General features: G+C 39.8%; 1 protein-coding gene across 1 annotated transcript in view; it reads right to left on the bottom strand.

Moving 5' to 3' along the window:
• The window catches only part of dcbld2 (discoidin, CUB and LCCL domain containing 2), a 17181-nt gene extending 715 nt beyond the window's left edge, over positions 1-16466 (bottom strand). Inside the window, exons 1-15 of the mRNA XM_077580593.1 lie at positions 15890-16466; positions 13902-14126; positions 12961-13098; positions 11593-11644; positions 11436-11508; positions 7107-7240; positions 6981-7021; positions 6671-6886; positions 5079-5203; positions 4672-4816; positions 2692-2835; positions 2519-2612; positions 2392-2441; positions 2177-2311; positions 1-164 (exon numbers count right to left, since the gene is read on the bottom strand). The exon at positions 1-164 is cut by the window's left edge and continues 715 nt beyond it. Coding sequence (XP_077436719.1) covers positions 1-164; positions 2177-2311; positions 2392-2441; positions 2519-2612; positions 2692-2835; positions 4672-4816; positions 5079-5203; positions 6671-6886; positions 6981-7021; positions 7107-7240; positions 11436-11508; positions 11593-11644; positions 12961-13098; positions 13902-14126; positions 15890-15995 — 1842 coding nt within the window. The 5' untranslated portion in view covers positions 15996-16466. The remainder of the gene's footprint in view (positions 165-2176; positions 2312-2391; positions 2442-2518; positions 2613-2691; positions 2836-4671; positions 4817-5078; positions 5204-6670; positions 6887-6980; positions 7022-7106; positions 7241-11435; positions 11509-11592; positions 11645-12960; positions 13099-13901; positions 14127-15889) is intronic.
• Between the last annotated feature and the right edge of the window lie 1101 nt (positions 16467-17567).

Genomic DNA, 17567 nt, shown 5'->3' with positions numbered 1-17567 from the left:
TCCTGAGGCAGGCAGGGGCTCGGCGTACGCGTGGTAGACGTCGGGTGAGATGGGCGCGTCGTACAGGTCGGGGTCGCTGTAGCCCGGGTCGGGACCCTCGTCGGGTTTAAAGGTGGACCGGGCGCCCAATGTTGTCACGCCGCTCACCAGGGGCTGCGCGTATTCTGGACAGATACAATAAATGGAAATATGTTATAAAACAATTTACACAGAGATACAAATGTGATAAATATTTGTTTTTTTTATTAAAATAAAATTTGAAGATGCATGTTTTTATTGGACAAGCATATTTAAAAGAGGTTGGGTAGGGGAGAAATCAGCTTCTTTCGTTACCCTGCTCTTAACTGTTAAAAATGTTGAATACTGCCACCTGCTGGTGTGTTTTACACACAACAGTGGATCAGCCAGAACACCTCACAAATGCTGTTCAGACTTGTCACAGTTTTAGCAAGAGCCTTCTAATGTTGAAATTATTTTTGTAAGCAAGTACATGTATCTTCACAAAAATACATTTTTGGTACAAGTTGAAGTCAACAATTACCAATGGAGACATTTATTATAAATTGAATACTGAGTATTGAAAGTAAACTTTTTTTTTTTAAGTGAGTAGTTGGAATTTTTATTTATTTTTGTTTAATTTTGGTGTATGATAGCTAGTTGTGTACACTACAGTTTACGCGTCATAAACAATTTCCAGTGATTTTTTTTGCAGTATTGAAAATGGTTGACGTAAATGTGTCAAAGTACATATTTATGTCAAAAAAATATCAAGTACACATACCTGTACATGGAAATTCTACACAAGTACAGCATCAAATAATTTGTACTCACTCACGCAAGACTGCTTTGAAGCCACAGAATGCAACAATTAATTGTATCTTCAAACTGATGCAGATGTGATGTATTATGACAAACCGCATCTTTTTTTTCTTCCCATGGCGACCTCCAATATTGGCGAACCAACCAGGACACGTGAATTCGGCACTTGCATCTGTGCAAATCTTACTATTCAAACTACCGTGTGTGGCAGAGAGCCTGTCAACATGGAAACTATTTTTCAAGCAACTCCACATGGCAAATGAAAGACGTAATTGCCATAATTGGACCGTCCAAATTATGGAGATTGTTACATACTTACTACTAATATGTGCTTATAATAAGATGAATACTAAGAATCGCTTCTATTTGCAGTATATAGCGTGGTATTTGAAATCTATACAGTGGTGCCTTGACTTGCAAGTAAGCAAATTTAGGAGTTCTGGGAAACGAGCTGTTGCTCATCGGATCATTCCTGAGCAAAAAATAAGCGATAGGAGTGCTAGACGTTGTCAGACACTTCAACTTAACTCATTTCAAAACAAGCAGCAGTTTGGCAGATATTCAACAACTTAAAAAAAACAAAAAAACTTGGAACTAAACATAAAACCAAGAAAATTACACAATGTGCATTTCAAGCACATGTATTTAAAACAGCGCACAGCTTTAGCCTACGAATGTCCGCTAGCTTAATGCTAATACACAATGTCAGGCAGGCTAACGAATAGCCTCGATAGTGGCGGTGATCTAACTAGGGCCTGACTAATTATATACAGTAGTATATTATCTATTAATTGTCATATTTGTTTTGTTTTTTTCCTTTCACATTATAACATAAGACAAAAATAGCATTCAAATACTCAAATTTTTATTTTGAAATTGGCAGATTTTTGCCGATTTTGCTCTTTGTACTGTTCTGTTAAAGAAATATGACAAAACGATGTAAAACAATTACATTTTCTTTTATCATTGTTCTAAGGGTTGAGGGACCAAAATAGTAATTTTATTTTTATTTTTTATTTGAATGAATCGGTCAATAAAAACCATATTGGTCAGGCCTTGTAATCTTTTAAGCAACAAATATTTGAACACAAACACTGAAGCAACACAGAAACAAACAGTATAACAATATAGTCTTTATCCGAGTTAGTTGTGAAACTCTTCTTTTTATGTCTGTATTATACTGCACCCTGGTGGCCAAGGCACACACACCAGAAGGAGCACAATGTAGGGCTGGAACAGATAAATAGCATTTCCATTCATTTCAATAGGGAAAGATGATTTGATATTTGGAGTTCATTTGTTTGTGACCTATTGTGATGCTTTCAATCTGATGGTCAGTACGGCAAACAATTGGTACCTGCGGGTTCGGCGTGCAGGCTCGTAACGGCGCCCCTCGCCGTGAGCCGGCCCACCTCGCTGCTGCTGTAGCGCACCGAGTCCTCCGCCTCCACCATTTTGGACGGCAGCAGCTGCTTCATACTCTTCCACCAGTCTGCGAGGACAACACGGCTAATTCTAAATTGGGAAGTTGCCGGGAAAGGATAGACGGTAAAAAGAAGGATGATGACGCACCGGTGCGATTCCAGTGAGGAAGATCGTACGTTCCTTCGGAGTTCTTCTTCCTATAAACGGCGATGCCGAGTCATAAAGTCAATGATTTTTTTTTATTTTTGTCAAGTCATGATGAGCGAAGACTTACCGACTCCTCCAGTGCCAAGCACAAACCACTAGTAAGATGAGTGCTGTTAACACCATGACCAAGACGGGCACCAGGACGGCAGCCAGCGCCACCTCTGAGTAATAAAAATAAAACAATTTACTTCAAATGAAGCGGGTTTTAAAAAATATATATATTTATTGTTATAAACGCACCTTTGCCAGTGAGAGGCGGCACGGTGGTGTTTCTGATGTCCGGAGGGGGTGTGGTCTTGCCGAACGTTCGCGGGCGTTTGGGTGCTGCCGGGCGAGGGGTGAAACGGCCCGGCGGGAACATCCTCGGCTCCATACCCTTCCTCGCTGTGGAGAACAGCGCAGCTTAAGCTACTATTAGACATGGTGCTACGGATCCGTTTTTTTTTTTAAGGGAAAACCTGATCCAGCGGCTGTTTTCACCAGAAGACATGACGTTTGAGAGACGGTTTTGTTCCTAGCGCCACCATTATACTACCCAGGGTTCCTTTTTAATGCAGCCTTAAAACTTAAAATTTAATGCCCATGTCATACTACATTTACATGTGCACAAATAAAAGTATATGTGACCGGCTCTGGCAAAAGAGTCCTTATGTTCCCCCCCCAAAAAAAAAATCTAAATTGAGATATTCATATATTCAAATTCTACACTTAATTCCCTTTAAAATAGAGTGTTCGAAAAAATCGATTCGGCAATATATCGCGATATTACAGCGCGCAATTCTCGAATCGATTCGATATGCGGCCGAATTGATTTTTTAAACATCAATTTTTTATGGGAATGGTCATTTTCTTCCTCTAAGTGGCATTCGTGTTTCATGTTGGATGTTGGTGACAGGAACAGTACATTTTTCTTTTCAAATTCAGAGCAATTGGTATTTGGAAGATGAGCATTTTTTGTTCATTGTAAATTACAACTTGTCACCAGTCCTCACAAATCCAGTATACCGTATATATTTGTATCTCATTCATTATTGTTAAATTATGTTAAAGTGCTTATTTGCACAACGGTGTAAAATAAAGCATCTCGACATCATATTTAATGCGCCATGATTTCATTTAAGGCCTTAACTCTAGCAAATCCCATGACTTTTATTGCTTTTTAATGACCCGCAGAAACCCTGACACTGCACTTTGTACGCAAAAAAAACTGATCTTGTGTCTGTCTGATACATTGTGAACAAAACCTGACACAGATGATAATTCGCAGGTGTGTCAAACTGCCGCCAACTACTGCCGGGGATGACTTGCCTTTTAAATTTTTTTTACCTTTAATATTGGTGGCTGGTATCGGAAGCCTCCACGATAACCCGATACCTAAAAATAAGGCTGTTACCAGTACTCGTCCATCCCTAATCATATCCCATCTAATTCAAGGTAAACTGTGAATCTGCATATTAGCCATTTGTCCTTCACAAATTCACCCATTTCTGGAGTTTTGGGGGGAATCTATTGTCTGTAATTACCTGAAAACTCACCTATTTGCTGTTTTTGTGCTCTTGTTAAAACCATTTCTAGTCAACTTTGGCACCACGTTGGTACCAATGAGCTATTTAAGTGAGTCAAGTTTTCGCCTTGTCTAATAGTGAAAAAAAAATACTTTGCTGCCATTTTATGGCATCTATAGGCAATTACTAACCTTTTTGGGTGGGCATTCATTACTTCATTTTCGCCATTCGCGTCAGGACTTGGTCCCGAGCACTAATCCAAACCGCAGCAATAGGTGAAAACATACCAAGCTGTATCGTAGCAACCGAAATGAACAGCTTCGTTCAGAGTCGTTTTGCCAACACGGGACACTAAGATGGCGTTAAAAACGAAAAAAAAAAAAAAACTGTGGCCCGGTGGGTGGTGTCTGGTCGGTGCTGGATTTCACTTTCCTTTCTTTTCTTTGGTCCTTCCTCGGGTCTCCTGACGGCCTCACGACTGGCTGGAAGTGTTCGGTTTAGGTGAACGGTATGGGATTTTTTAATAGGTTTTAGGTGAACTAATGAATACACGCTCACACACGCACATACAAAATAAAAAAATTATAAAAATAAAAAAAAGAGAGAACAATGATGATGACATGTCAAATCGGTAAAATTACCGAATGAACAATACTGAGCTCGCCAGAAAAAAAAAAAAAAATTAAATACCACCCGTTACGCATTGCGCTCTCACCTGCCACTTGGCACCCGAGCAGCTCCACCTTGATAGCGATCCTCTGTTGCCACCAGGTTGGATTGATCCTCACGTAGCGCGCCTCGATGGGGGGGATGAAATTATTCCTCACCTCGTCCAGGTAGTTGATGTTGCCTTGGAAAATCTGAAATCGCAAGAAAACAGCGACGTTCGCAAAACAGGCCACTTAGTCCCTATCCATTTATTATTAAAGCCGTGCGCATCCCAGCACTCGACTCAAACCACTCATTTCCTGAGATAAACCCCGAATCAATACCTGTTGCTATGGCAACACAGTCAAGTGTGCGACCCCCCCTCAGCCATCAGAGTCTTTTTTTTCCCCTGTCAATTTGCCCGACATGGATGCCAGTGACGTTATTGCTAAACTGATTAGCTGCTGGTGTTACCATGTCTTGTGTGGAGTTGGCCTCCTTGTAGCAGAGCCAGCGCTGGCCATCGTGACTGTAGAGGACGCGGTACGCCGCCGCGTAGTACGGGTACTCCCTCAGCGTAGAGCCCGTGCTGGTGATGCCTTCATGGAAGAAAATCAAACGTTTCACTAGAAGTAAAGAGAAGAAAGTGGAGCACCGCCACCGCTTGCCTGCATGGGAATGCATGGTCACTCTCGGAGTGTAGTCGGCTATACTTGTCGTGATACAATTTACAGACGATAGCTAGCGTAACACCTCAGCGTTATTTCTGGTTCGTTAGCAGGAAAGCTGCGTCACTGCAATGTGCATCTGTATAAAACGTGACAAACTAAAGGCAGACAATGGAGTCACTATAAAAAAAAATTGCAGTAATATAACAATGCATATCGTTGCCGTTGGGCTGAAAGTTCATCATTTGCTCAATTCCATATTTTTTCAAAAATATATGCTATTAGTCAGTCCACACATGTTGATGTTATTTTTAAAGGGTTTCTTTCTAAAGGGTTGAAAATGGCTTATTTTGCTGATGGTTGAACGAAAATGCTGGGCTTTGGTGTCTCCTGAAAAGTGACTATTTTGGAGGTTTTGGCCCGACGGCAGCGATATATTTGTGGGGCTGAGGGTCATGTTGTAGTTTACGATTTTCAAAGTCCACAACTCATTTGCTCCCCAAAACGTAAAAATATGTTCTATTTTAAATGTTTTAAGTGTCCCAAAGACGTATTTATACGTTTTTAATGGGGGGGGGGGGGTCATTTTATGCTAGAGCATAAAGAAGGCTTTGATGCAGCCTCAACTGCAGAGAACAGTTGAAAAAATGGTAGTTATTACAAAAACGGCCAGCAGAGCAAAAGGTCAGCCAGGGCCATGTTGAAAAAAAGATCATTTACCTACAGTTCTAAACAGATTTGTAAATAATGATGAAACGTAGCTATATTCTAATGCTAATTGCTGCAAAACGGAAACAGATAAAAATATCATCGTTCCCTGTTTATATAGCAATAAAACACAATATTCTGTGGGCCTTGCAAAATCAGTCAAAATCCAGTAAAACAGCTGGGAGCGAATGGGTTTGCTTCAGTGAAAATGGCTGGGAGTGAATGAGTTAATATTAAAAAATATATATTTTGCTGTCACCAATGTCTAAAACGAAACGCTAATGACATCTAGTGGCAGAAATACAACCACAACACAAATCAGTGTCTCGCACTCCTTTTTACAGTACATCTTTTTTTAACTTCAAATAACTTTATGAATCACTATGAAATGAATGTATCAATGAAGTAAAAGATAACATTTTTCATTTTTATGATTATCAACACAAGTACGAAAAACCTGGGGGGAAAACTATTTTATTGCACTTTTACAACAGATATAGCACGCCATTAATCACAAGTTAATTATTGAAATCTGAGATTAACTACAAGTAAAAATTTCAATCGACTGACATCCCCAGTTGGAAAAAATTTATGTGATGTTGCGCTGAAGTGAATCAATCAAATCCACGACAGGATTTATGATACAACAGCTAAGTGGTGTGCTTAATATTTTGGCTGCCAGGTCAGTACCTGTGATCCTCTTCTGTCGTTTCAGGTCCACCTGCAGCCATTGGTGTTGGTCACTCTGGGAGGGCGCCCAGGGCAGGCCCGCCTTTTTTAGCCGAGCCCCTGACGGTGCCCACACGCTGAGCTGGCCTGCCATGTCATTCCACTCCCACACGGACGAGGCGGAGATTTGAATATCCGCTACGCCGCCGGACTCTAACCCCAGCGTTCCATAGCAGCCTTCAAAAAAAATTATTTTTTTTTTTTAAAAAAAAAAGGTCAACCAAATGCATTTGGTGTTATCCTTTTTACACGGTAACCATGTGACATCTACCATTTGTTCTGAAGGTGAAAAGACTGTTTGACAGGATTCCTCTGTGGGGCAATAAAAAGTCAATTAGGGCGGGGTGAGGCGGTGACAAAATAATAATTAGTCAATGTGTGGTTCTTTCTTCCTTACCCAGTGGACGTGACGTTGTTAGCCAATGTGCCCTTGTAGTGCGGGATACCTTTACTGCTCACCACATGGATAATTCCCCCCACGGCGTTGGACACCACGCCAGCGTGGACGGCGGCCAAACACAGGGGAGACGACTAGACAGGTGGCAAAAATTAAAACATTTAAAAATCTATGAAGAATGTTGTCATTCACATTTCAGTGTTTCCCACCCCCCCCTCCCCCCTCAAAAAAAAATCTAATATCAGTAAAACCCTACACTTGACTTCATTTGGGACTGGGAACTGTTTAAGGTGCTGCTGTTTTGGTTAGCAAAATAATTCAAATGGGGGTCAACATTTAACACTAAATTGTCTGTGTGTGGACAATATCGCTGTAGTTGCACTTACTACCATTTTTTTCCAAATAATTTAATTTAACAATTAATTATTTTATTATTATATAATTATTAATTAACTATTAATATAACTTAATTTCCAACTGGAAAAAAGGTGAGGCATTAGCTCAAGAGAGGCATTTATTTTCCTTAAGTGGATGAAGTAACCAGCAAATACTTGGGGAATAAATAAACGAAAGTGACAAAATGATAACAAAATATATTTTGAATTGCATATAATACATAATAAAATTGAACATACAGTATGTCAAATAAACTAAAACTATACAAAATGGAAATAAAATACTCTTGACAGAAGGTAAATCAATACGTCTGACAGTGGCAATAATCAAAACTGCATGCATGTCGCTCACACTACAGCAAATGGGAAGCCCGTGAGTCGCTGCGATGTCACCTCTATTGGCGAGAATGCTGGACTGTCTCAGGTAGTGAATCACCACGCCGGCTGTATTCCATTTTAAACGTGCTACCCTAAACACAAAAAGAGACTTCCCGGGAACAGCTGTGATTTCTTTTTTAGGGCTGGTAAAGGCCCACTAGAGGAATTTGGCACTAACGAGTCGTGGGGCGATCCTGCGGAGTGACGAGCGTGTTTGCAACATGTATTTATTCCCATACACGCCGCGGGCGATCAACACTCGCCTGATGACTGCTTCAAATTTCCCATAATACGCAAACACACACTCCACTTCCGAGCAAAACTCTGTATGTTATGTTTGCCCCGGCTGTTATATAAACAGTGTGACGTCTTAGCAACACGACACAATCGCGTGGTACTGATTCATGTTGTAATTCAAAGAATCCTTCCAATAATCAACTGTATCACACAATCCACCCCCCCCTCCCAAAAAAAATAGTGCATAAGCTTTAACAACTATGGCAACTCATTAGCACCTTTTTGAATCTGTGTGTTTACAATTAACTCATTCACTGCCATTGACAGTTATAGACGTCAAATATTCATTTGAACTATTTTTATTAGTTTAACATGTCTTTCCATTTTTTTTAACAAGAGTATGAAAACCTAGAATTTTTTATTGTACATTTAGAACAGATATAAAATTTGTGATTAATCGTGAGTTAACTTGTGAAGGCATGCAATTAATTACGATGAAAATATGTAATCGCCTGACCCTCCTAATTTTTAATAATCTTTTCTTTAATCGCATCAGGCGATAATTTTTTAATTGCAATTAATCGCATGACTTAAATAGTTAACTCATGATTAATCATACATTTTATATCTGTTCTAAATGTACAATAAAAAAAATTCTAGGTTTTCATACTCTTGTTACAAAAGTGGAAAACATTTTAAACTAATATAGTTCAAATGAATTTTTGACGAATCTTTTATTGTACATTTAGAACAGATATAAAATTTGTGATTAATCGTGAGTTAACTTGTGAAGGCAGGCAATTAATTACGATGAAAATATGTAATCGCCTGACCCTCCTAATTTTTAATAATCTTTTCTTTAATCGCATCAGGCGATAATTTTTTAATTGCAATTAATCGCGTGACTTAAATAGTTAACTCATGATTAATCATACATTTTATATCTGTTCTAAATGTACAATAAAAAAAATTCTAGGTTTTCATACTCTTGTTACAAAAGTGGAAAACATTTTAAACTAATAGATATAGTTCAAATGAATTTTTGACGAATCTTTTATTGTACATTTAGAACAGATATAAAATTTGTGATTAATCGTGAGTTAACTTGTGAAGGCATGCAATTAATTACGATGAAAAACATTTAATCGCCTGACCCTCCTAATTTTTAATAATCTTTTCTTTTCTTTAATCGCATCAGGCGATAATTTTTTAATTGCAATTAATCGCATGACTTAAATAGTTAACTCATGATTAATCATACATTTTATATCTGTTCTAAATGTACAATGAAAAAAATTCTAGGTTTTCATACTCTTGTTACAAAAGTGGAAAACATTTTAAACTAATAGATATAGTTCAAATGAATTTTTGACGTCAATAGCCGTCAATGGCAGTGAATGAGTTAAAAAACAAACAGCATCATCCTGAATTAATCTAACTGTATTGCTTGAAAGTGAACTGGAGAGCTGCACCCTGCCGCCAACGCCGTGTCCGTGTGTCAGGCCTCCATAGTCATCATAATAACATGATGGGATGCGCACGCACGCATGCATACAGCGCACACATATACTCCATATGACATGCAGACAAAGTGAGGTGTTGTCCAGCATGTCAGCCGCACTGAGTCACCCTCCGAGAACACGTTGCAGCTGCACTGGATTAGGAGCTCTTTTCTTCTGGGCCAAACTATTATCTCACCTCCGTTTCACCCCTGTGACCCGGGCCCTCCTCTGTTCCTGAGGGGCGCCCCACTCCCTCAAAGCCCAGCCCACCACTACCACCACGTAGCCCTCCCCCCCTCCTTCGTCCTCCCTCGGTTGAAACATGCGGCGATGACATCATCGTGCCCCCGCAGAGTCAGATACCAAAAAGTAGAGAGCACAAAAACACAAGGTCAAACTACAACGAGGCTCAATGAAGGGCAAACCGTAATTCCCTCGTACCCTCAAGACATCACTGCCTGCACTAGCCCATATTTGTTTTGTATCTTAGTTTTGCTATGATATGCTCATTGTATTTCTCTAGTTGACATTTTTCAGCATTTAGATGCAATTCCAGCAGTAATTGTAACTACTACGACAACTTTTAGTCAACTTTTTAGTCCTATATTCATTTAATTCTATTTGGCATTTTGTCAAACTGACATTTCTCAGCATTCAACAATAGTTCAATAAAGTTATTTTGATATTATATCATTCATAACAGGTGAATTTAACATTTGTGAGTCACTTTGCATCGGTAATTGTTACAGTTACTAGCCTAACCTGACTTTGCAGAGACGACAGAAGTACCAACGTGTCCTGACCAGCCAGGTGTCAGGTGCCGTTTTTAAAGTGCCGACTGAAGCAAATCAAATCAGCCACCGCTTATTTCGTTAGCGTTCCGTCTAACTAGATAGCGGGCCGAATTCAAATTGCTCAGTGTGATCTAAACAGACTGAAAGCTAATTAGCGTGGGAACGACAGGCGCTTTGTAACAACAAGAGATGGATTCTGAGTATTTTCAAGAGGCGTTCGATATCAGATCAATTTAATGGCTTAAACAAGGTACAAAGTACAATTTGCAGAGAGTGGCTATCCTGGGTAATGGTGAGCTTAGATTCAAATATGGACCCATAAAAATGTTAGTTTAAGTGAGAGGTGACACGACTGCACTCGCGTTTGAACACATTTGACCAGCCAGGTTTGGCCCTGATTAACTCATTTGCACCCAAAAACGTATAAATATGTTCTATTTTAAATGTTTTAAGTGTCCCAACGATGTATTTATATGTTTTTAGGGGGGGGGTATGCGAGAGCATGCAGAAGGCTTTGATGCAGCCTCTGAACTGCAGAGAACGTGTGAAGCAACGGTAGCAATTACAAAAACGGTGGCAGCAGAGTATAAGAGATCAACCAGGGCCGTGTTGCAAACAAGCTCATTTACTCACAGTTCTAAACCGATTTGTGAATAATGATAAAACTTAGCTATATTCTAATGCTAATTGCTACTAAACAGAAACAGAAATATATATTTTTTCCTGATGAAAGAAAAGACTTGAATCTTTTTTTGGTAGGTTCCATGTTTGTATAGCAATAGAACACAATATTCTGTGGGCCTTGCAAAATCAATCAAAATCCAGTAAAACAGCCGGGCGCGAAGGGGTTTACTTCAGTGAAAATGGCTGTGAGTCAATGAGTTAATTTCCCCAAGGCTAAATTTCAACAATAATTCCAACAGTCCAAGGTCCTTGTGCAAATGTGCTCCATGATGGCCACAGTGGCACTACTGTAAGATTTCGATTTCCCAACTTTACTATAGAGAAAATGGTTTTGCTCACCTCTCTGTAGCCATTCGGTATCGTTCCAGAAACCTCCTCGGTTGACGTCAAGCATCCCGCTGGACAGTATTTGCTTGGGAAGAGAGAGAATAAAAATGAAAGTTGGACAAAAATCAACAAACAAATGCCTCCATTATGCAAACATTGAGGATTTTACCTGAACTCCGCCTCGGGGAAATCACTTCCTTTGTGCAGGCAGGTGATGATATCTAAAGTCAATAATGTCAGAACAAGTTGATGTGAACAATTATGTTGTCTAAGGAATTAGCAGCTTTAAGACACAGCTAAGTTCAGCTTCAGAAAACAGGTGAGCTGTGATTGGTCGTTGCCTGAACCCTGAGCAACTGTGATGTCATCTTTAGTTGACAGCAAGTGGCAAAATGGCCGCCCCCTGAGATGGCTAAAAACAGTTGGATTTTGCTGCTTAACTAATGTTTAGACTAGTGAGGTCACATTTGACATATTGCTGTCAAGAAATGTTTAAGGTTGAGTTCTCCTTTAAAGAGTGACTCGTCTGACTTAGTGTATGTGCAGGTAGCATGCATTCAATTCCCAATCAATTACAGTGTGAATGTGAGTATGAATGGTTGTTTGTCTATATGGGCCCTGTGATTGCCTTGACCACAAATGTGCGAGACATTTATAATAAAAATCTTAAGTTACGAAGTTTCTATGAGATTTTTTTTCTCCATTCAAATTCTGTATTGCTTTTTTTTTTTGGAGGTTTTTCACACATTTGATTTCACAATGCAAATTCTTTACAATCAATATTTCACATTCACTCAATTCAATTTCAGCCAGGTAATTGCTATGCTCACCACTAAATGTACTTTTAAGACTTATTACACCAGAGAATGCCACTTAATGCAGACTTGAAAATGTCACAAATTTTAAATATGTTGACGTTTTAACGGTAACCAGTTTTGCAATCCAAACTTTGACATTTCCACGAGTCAACCCGACTTTCCGAGAATTCACCAGAAATCTCGTGGCGTAAAAATGATCTGGTCTACCAGCCGCTGAGTCAAAGTGACTAACACAACTCCCCCGCCACTCACCACAAATGGTTGCTATGGTGACCTATATTGTTTGCCGGTCAGCAGCCACGTGGTTCACCTTTTAAGTGTACATTTGCGGTGACATGCACAACAACAAAAATGCACACACACACACACACACACAAAAAAAAAAAAAACTCTATTTGTAAAAGATAATCACCGTGACTAGACCTAATGGACGTCACCACTTCCTCTTCTTGTGGCGTGAAAAAGTAAAGTCACGACTACACCGGCTGAGTAGAAAATGAAACATAAGGAAAACGTTTTGTACTGCTGGGAAATGAAAATAGAGACATTTAAATAGAGAATTACCTGGCTGGTTATTTTTGGCCAAATCTCAAAATTGCTATTTTTGTCCAAACGATGTATTTTTTGCTATTTACGCAAAACTAATCTCCGTGACCTATGCCTGATTTTGTGAAAACACATCACATATAGCAAAAACAAAAGTGCCTTGAGCAGGTTACCTGTGTGGTCTGTGGTGGAATACGACAGGTAGAATCCACGTCCAGTGTGGTGGGTCCCGCTCATGAATTGAACGGTAACCTGGTTGCCGGTGGACTCTATTAGCTTGTTCACCTTCACGTCCAAACCGCAGTACTTCGCTGTGGCACAATAAAAGTAATGTTAGTTAGAAAAATATGTAATATATATATTTTTTTAAACAAACTTTAAGACTCGCACAGAACTGCATCCAATTATCTTCTCAGTCCTGTAGAGTTGATAGCCGAGAGGCTAATTTTGTTGCTAGCTAAACTGACTTGATTCTGACTGGAACACACTGGAATAGTAAGTAAATTGTTAAGCTTATGTTGGAGTGAAATGTATTATATGATATTGTCTAATGATAAATACTGGCTGTCTTAATAAGCCAACTGCTTTCACACCTCAGTCCTTGTTGGCACAAGATAACATACGAAGCTAAGCCTTTTTTAGTGCTACTTTAAAACCTTTCTAGCTTGATGTTAGCGCAATAAGAGTAAATGTGCTTCGTATGTTTGGTTTACTAGGCAGTTATCTATTACGCTATTTATAAACAAACACAATAAAGTGATTTATTTAAGATGTACTAGTAGCACAAATAGTTGTGTCAAATAATACTTAATTCAATGTTTTTTATAAGCTCTCTCAAACAGAGTTCAGTAAACATCAAAGCATTAATCTATCATTTTTAGCCATTTCGTGAAACTTGTTCTAAAAATAGGAATCATTACCACAGCAAGCAAAGCTTGTGAGATTTCAGCATATGGCAAACGACCTCATCAAAGAATTGTTTTTGTGGTTTTAGCTTTTGGGGGGGGTTCTTCATATTTTTGTGACACTGCAGAAGCCAGTCAATTTCATCGAAAGATGAACCCCATTTTAACTTTTTGCTTATCGCATGCGTCCGCGCCACTCGCATGCTTACCGATCTCGCTCCTGGCAGGTCCGATGCCGTTGTACAGGCGGAGGTAGTTGACCTGGCAGTCGCTGTCGTCGATGTCCAGCTCGGCGAAGCAGAAGTGGACCCTGTTGCCAGGGGGCACGCTGATCTCCCACTCGCACACTGTGTTGTTGGGGTACGGCCCCGGGTAGCCCAGAGACGACAGCGTCCCGCTACTGGGGCCCAGCACTGTGGGGCCGCAGCCATCACCTGCACGGAAACGAGAACATAACCAACAGGTGAACCTTTTTCTCTTGTTGGGGCCAAACCTCAATCTTGGCTTGTTTTTCTTTATTTCTTTCTTTTTGGGGTGGCTTTTCCCTACTACACATAATAATATGACCTCATACATCACAAGAGATCAGTTCAGCGGGTATCAAAAGTTTTAGCTCGTGGTTACAGGAGAGAGATCACATAGGTCTTCAGACCTCAGCTCAGCAAGCAACAACATGATTTGACATGGTTTAAGATTTTTCTTTGGCTTTTTTGTCACACTTCTGCCATTGTAACTGATGTCACGAGTGAAATTTCATCAGACTACAGTTCAGCAAATTGCGTGTTTCTGCGTCTTTGGCTATTTTGCAACACTTATTTCTACAAGTGAGCTTGTGCATAACCTCATTCATACCTTACTAGAGCTCTGTTCAGCAAGCACCAAAGGATTAGTCTCAGGGGTTTTGCATTATGTTTTCCAAATTATGACCTTCATCGTATAGGACAAGATTTCACCAAATCTTGTGAGTCTTCCAAAGCTCTGAGCAGTTTTAACGATTTACTTTGGTCATTTTTTTTACTTGACAATTACTCATTAACGCGACGCGTGTTTATCTTTTACTAACAGTGGTTAACTTGCTTGTACACTGTTTTAAATGTTGCTTTGACCCAGGAACAGACTATATCTATCTACTTTATTTCCTATGGGAAATTTTCAGGTCAAAACCTCACAGGATCCACTGTAATCCCTTTTGCAGCTGCGCAACACGCGCTAATCGTAAGCAATACATCAAAAAGTGCAACTTAAGTCAACTTGTGACCTTAAAGATTTTTTTTAAAGGGAGAGCTGAAGTGTGTTTATCTGTTACGCAAGAGCTTCCCGGTGGACATTATCCAGCTGAACAGGACAAAAACAAAAGCCTCTTTCCCTGCTCTGACTCACCGCAATGTTCACCAGCAGCTCATGTTACCTTCCTAATAACTCACCACAACACATCACTTTTAAATCAACTGTCCCCTTGTGCCACTGCAGTCAGCGCAAGGCCATTATATATCAGATTTGATTGAGTTGCATGACGTTTGAGCTGTAATTAAAAGTTATTATAACAAAATTGTCCACGTGTTTACAGTCATGCCCCCCCATACTCTTTACCCCAACCCCAAACTTTACCCACCTGAGTTTACCCCATTAAAACTGAACCCAATTCGCTCAAATGTGCCTGAGGTAGCTCCAAACATATTAAATGTAGGGTTCGTGGTACACACACACAATAAAAGCATGAAGGAACTGGCGTGATTGGAGCGAGGGGAAAGGCCACAACATGCCCGACATGTGCTGCTGTCTCGTATTGGCAAAAAAAAAAAAAAAGCAGCCACGCTCCTTCAAAACATGTAGGATTTTAAAAGATCCTTCCTCCGTTTGATATTTTAATCCAAGGTGGAAGTACGAATTTGCATCTTAAACTATTGCTTCAACGCTTTGTTTTAAATCGGCGTTTGTGTGAGCCCTCAAACGCTCCACGTGCCCCAAAAAAACCCAACATGAATAAAACCGGTTCTCCTGGTTTTAGCGCAACGAATGCATGGCGGCGGGCGGCTGCAAACGCTCAAAAAGCAAACGGAATTCCGCGCACGAAAATGGCCATGTTAGGACACAACTCAACTTTTCATTGCATTCGTAACACACTACGTTAGTTTGTGTGTTCCCCCCCTTCTCACACCAGTGTTTACACCACTCATTGAGGGCTTTCCGCACCCACCTTTCTGCGCCCTGCAGCCTTCCGCGGTGAGGATGATGACGAGGATCGACAGGACGAGAACCCCGGCCCCTGTCGGCCCCCTGCCCACCATTACCGCTCCTTCCATAGTAGCAGCCTGCAGTCCAAATGCATACTGCTCGCTTCGGGAGCGCCGGCCGCACACCGCTCCGATCGAAGTGCCCCACGCGAGCCGACGTTCAGGTCCACGCGAGCGGATCCGAGCGCGGCGTGTCCACCGCACCCCCGTGGATGTTATTCTGCCCCGATATGACGATCCAGTGAATCGCGACACTTACTATGGAGGTTAGTTAGTTAGCACACATACACACCGCAGCCAATCTAAAGGGGCTACTTCCTCCATTAAAGCTCCACCCCCTGGAACTCGCTCGACCACATTTGACACCCCCGCAAGTCCAAAGGGCAAATCCACCTCGGATTAATTTGGCTTTAGGGCAAATATTAGGCCTTGTGCCTCTTCACTATCTAAAACAATTCGCATGTGTTTTGATAGAATGTCTCGACTTCTGTGCTCAAAACACAAAAAGGATCAAAATATTATGGTGCATTTAATATCCACATGTGAAAATCTGGTTGTAGAGCGTTACCATGATGGCCAGAAGTGGAGCTAGGGTGTTGCTAATTGAGCTACTTAACCAATTATGGGGCGGAAAATCATAATCACAATTATTTTCATTTAGATTGAAATTACGATTAATAAAATGATCATTCGTTGATTTCAAAATTTAGGATTTATTCCACTACTAAAACTCAACTACTCAAAACTATCATGATAGCCTCATGTTCATTAATTGCTGCACGTTCAACACTTTATTCTTGAACTCTATATTCTTTTTGTCAAGTACAAAATGTTCATTATTCTTAAGCATAACATTACCTTTAGCTCTTTAGCATATGTATTTTATCTTATGTTGTTATTTTGTGCCATGTTATGTGGAAATGTGACCAAAAAAAGTCCTTGGATAGTTTGAATTTTGAGGAAAATTCCTTGAAACCTTGAAAAGTCAGATATAATAAACTTAAAAGGGCAGCAAGAATTACTAAGAAAGTAAAATAAGACTATGCTATAATAATAATAATAATAATAATAATAATAATAATAATAATAATACCAAATTAACTCATTCACTGCCATTGACGGCTATAAACGTCAACAATTCATTTTAACTATTTCTATTAGTTTAACATTTTTTTCCACAGAAAATAAAAACCTAGAATTGTTTTATTGTACATTTAGAACAGATATAAAATGTGTGATTAATTACGATTAAAAATTTTAATCGCCTGACGCACCGAATTTTTAATAATCTTTTTTTTAAATGAATTTATGGCAGTGAATGAGTTAAAACAAACAAATACCGGTACCACATATTTTCTTTTGCCTAGGGGAAAATAACAGAAAATAATTAAGTAGCACTGCATTATACCAGAGGTCACCAATATGATGCCTGGGGACACCAGTATTTGTCAGGTGTGGGTGTGTGAAGCCATTTGAGACCCTTTCAAGATTAAGCACTATATGAACATGACCAAGGAACCCCTAATGACCCTCATGAATAGCCAGCAGATCGGTTCTAAGAATAGCTCATCATACAGCGTTATCTTTTATTTGTAATTCTTCTCTAAATCGCACTTGCAGTAGTGTAATTTAAAAAAAAAA

Source organism: Vanacampus margaritifer, chromosome 11, assembly GCF_051991255.1.
Source record: "Vanacampus margaritifer isolate UIUO_Vmar chromosome 11, RoL_Vmar_1.0, whole genome shotgun sequence".
NCBI classification, from domain to species: Eukaryota; Metazoa; Chordata; class Actinopteri; order Syngnathiformes; family Syngnathidae; genus Vanacampus; species Vanacampus margaritifer.
The sequence above is the reverse complement of the archived record's forward strand: the minus strand, read 5'-3'. Positions and strand labels throughout refer to the sequence as shown.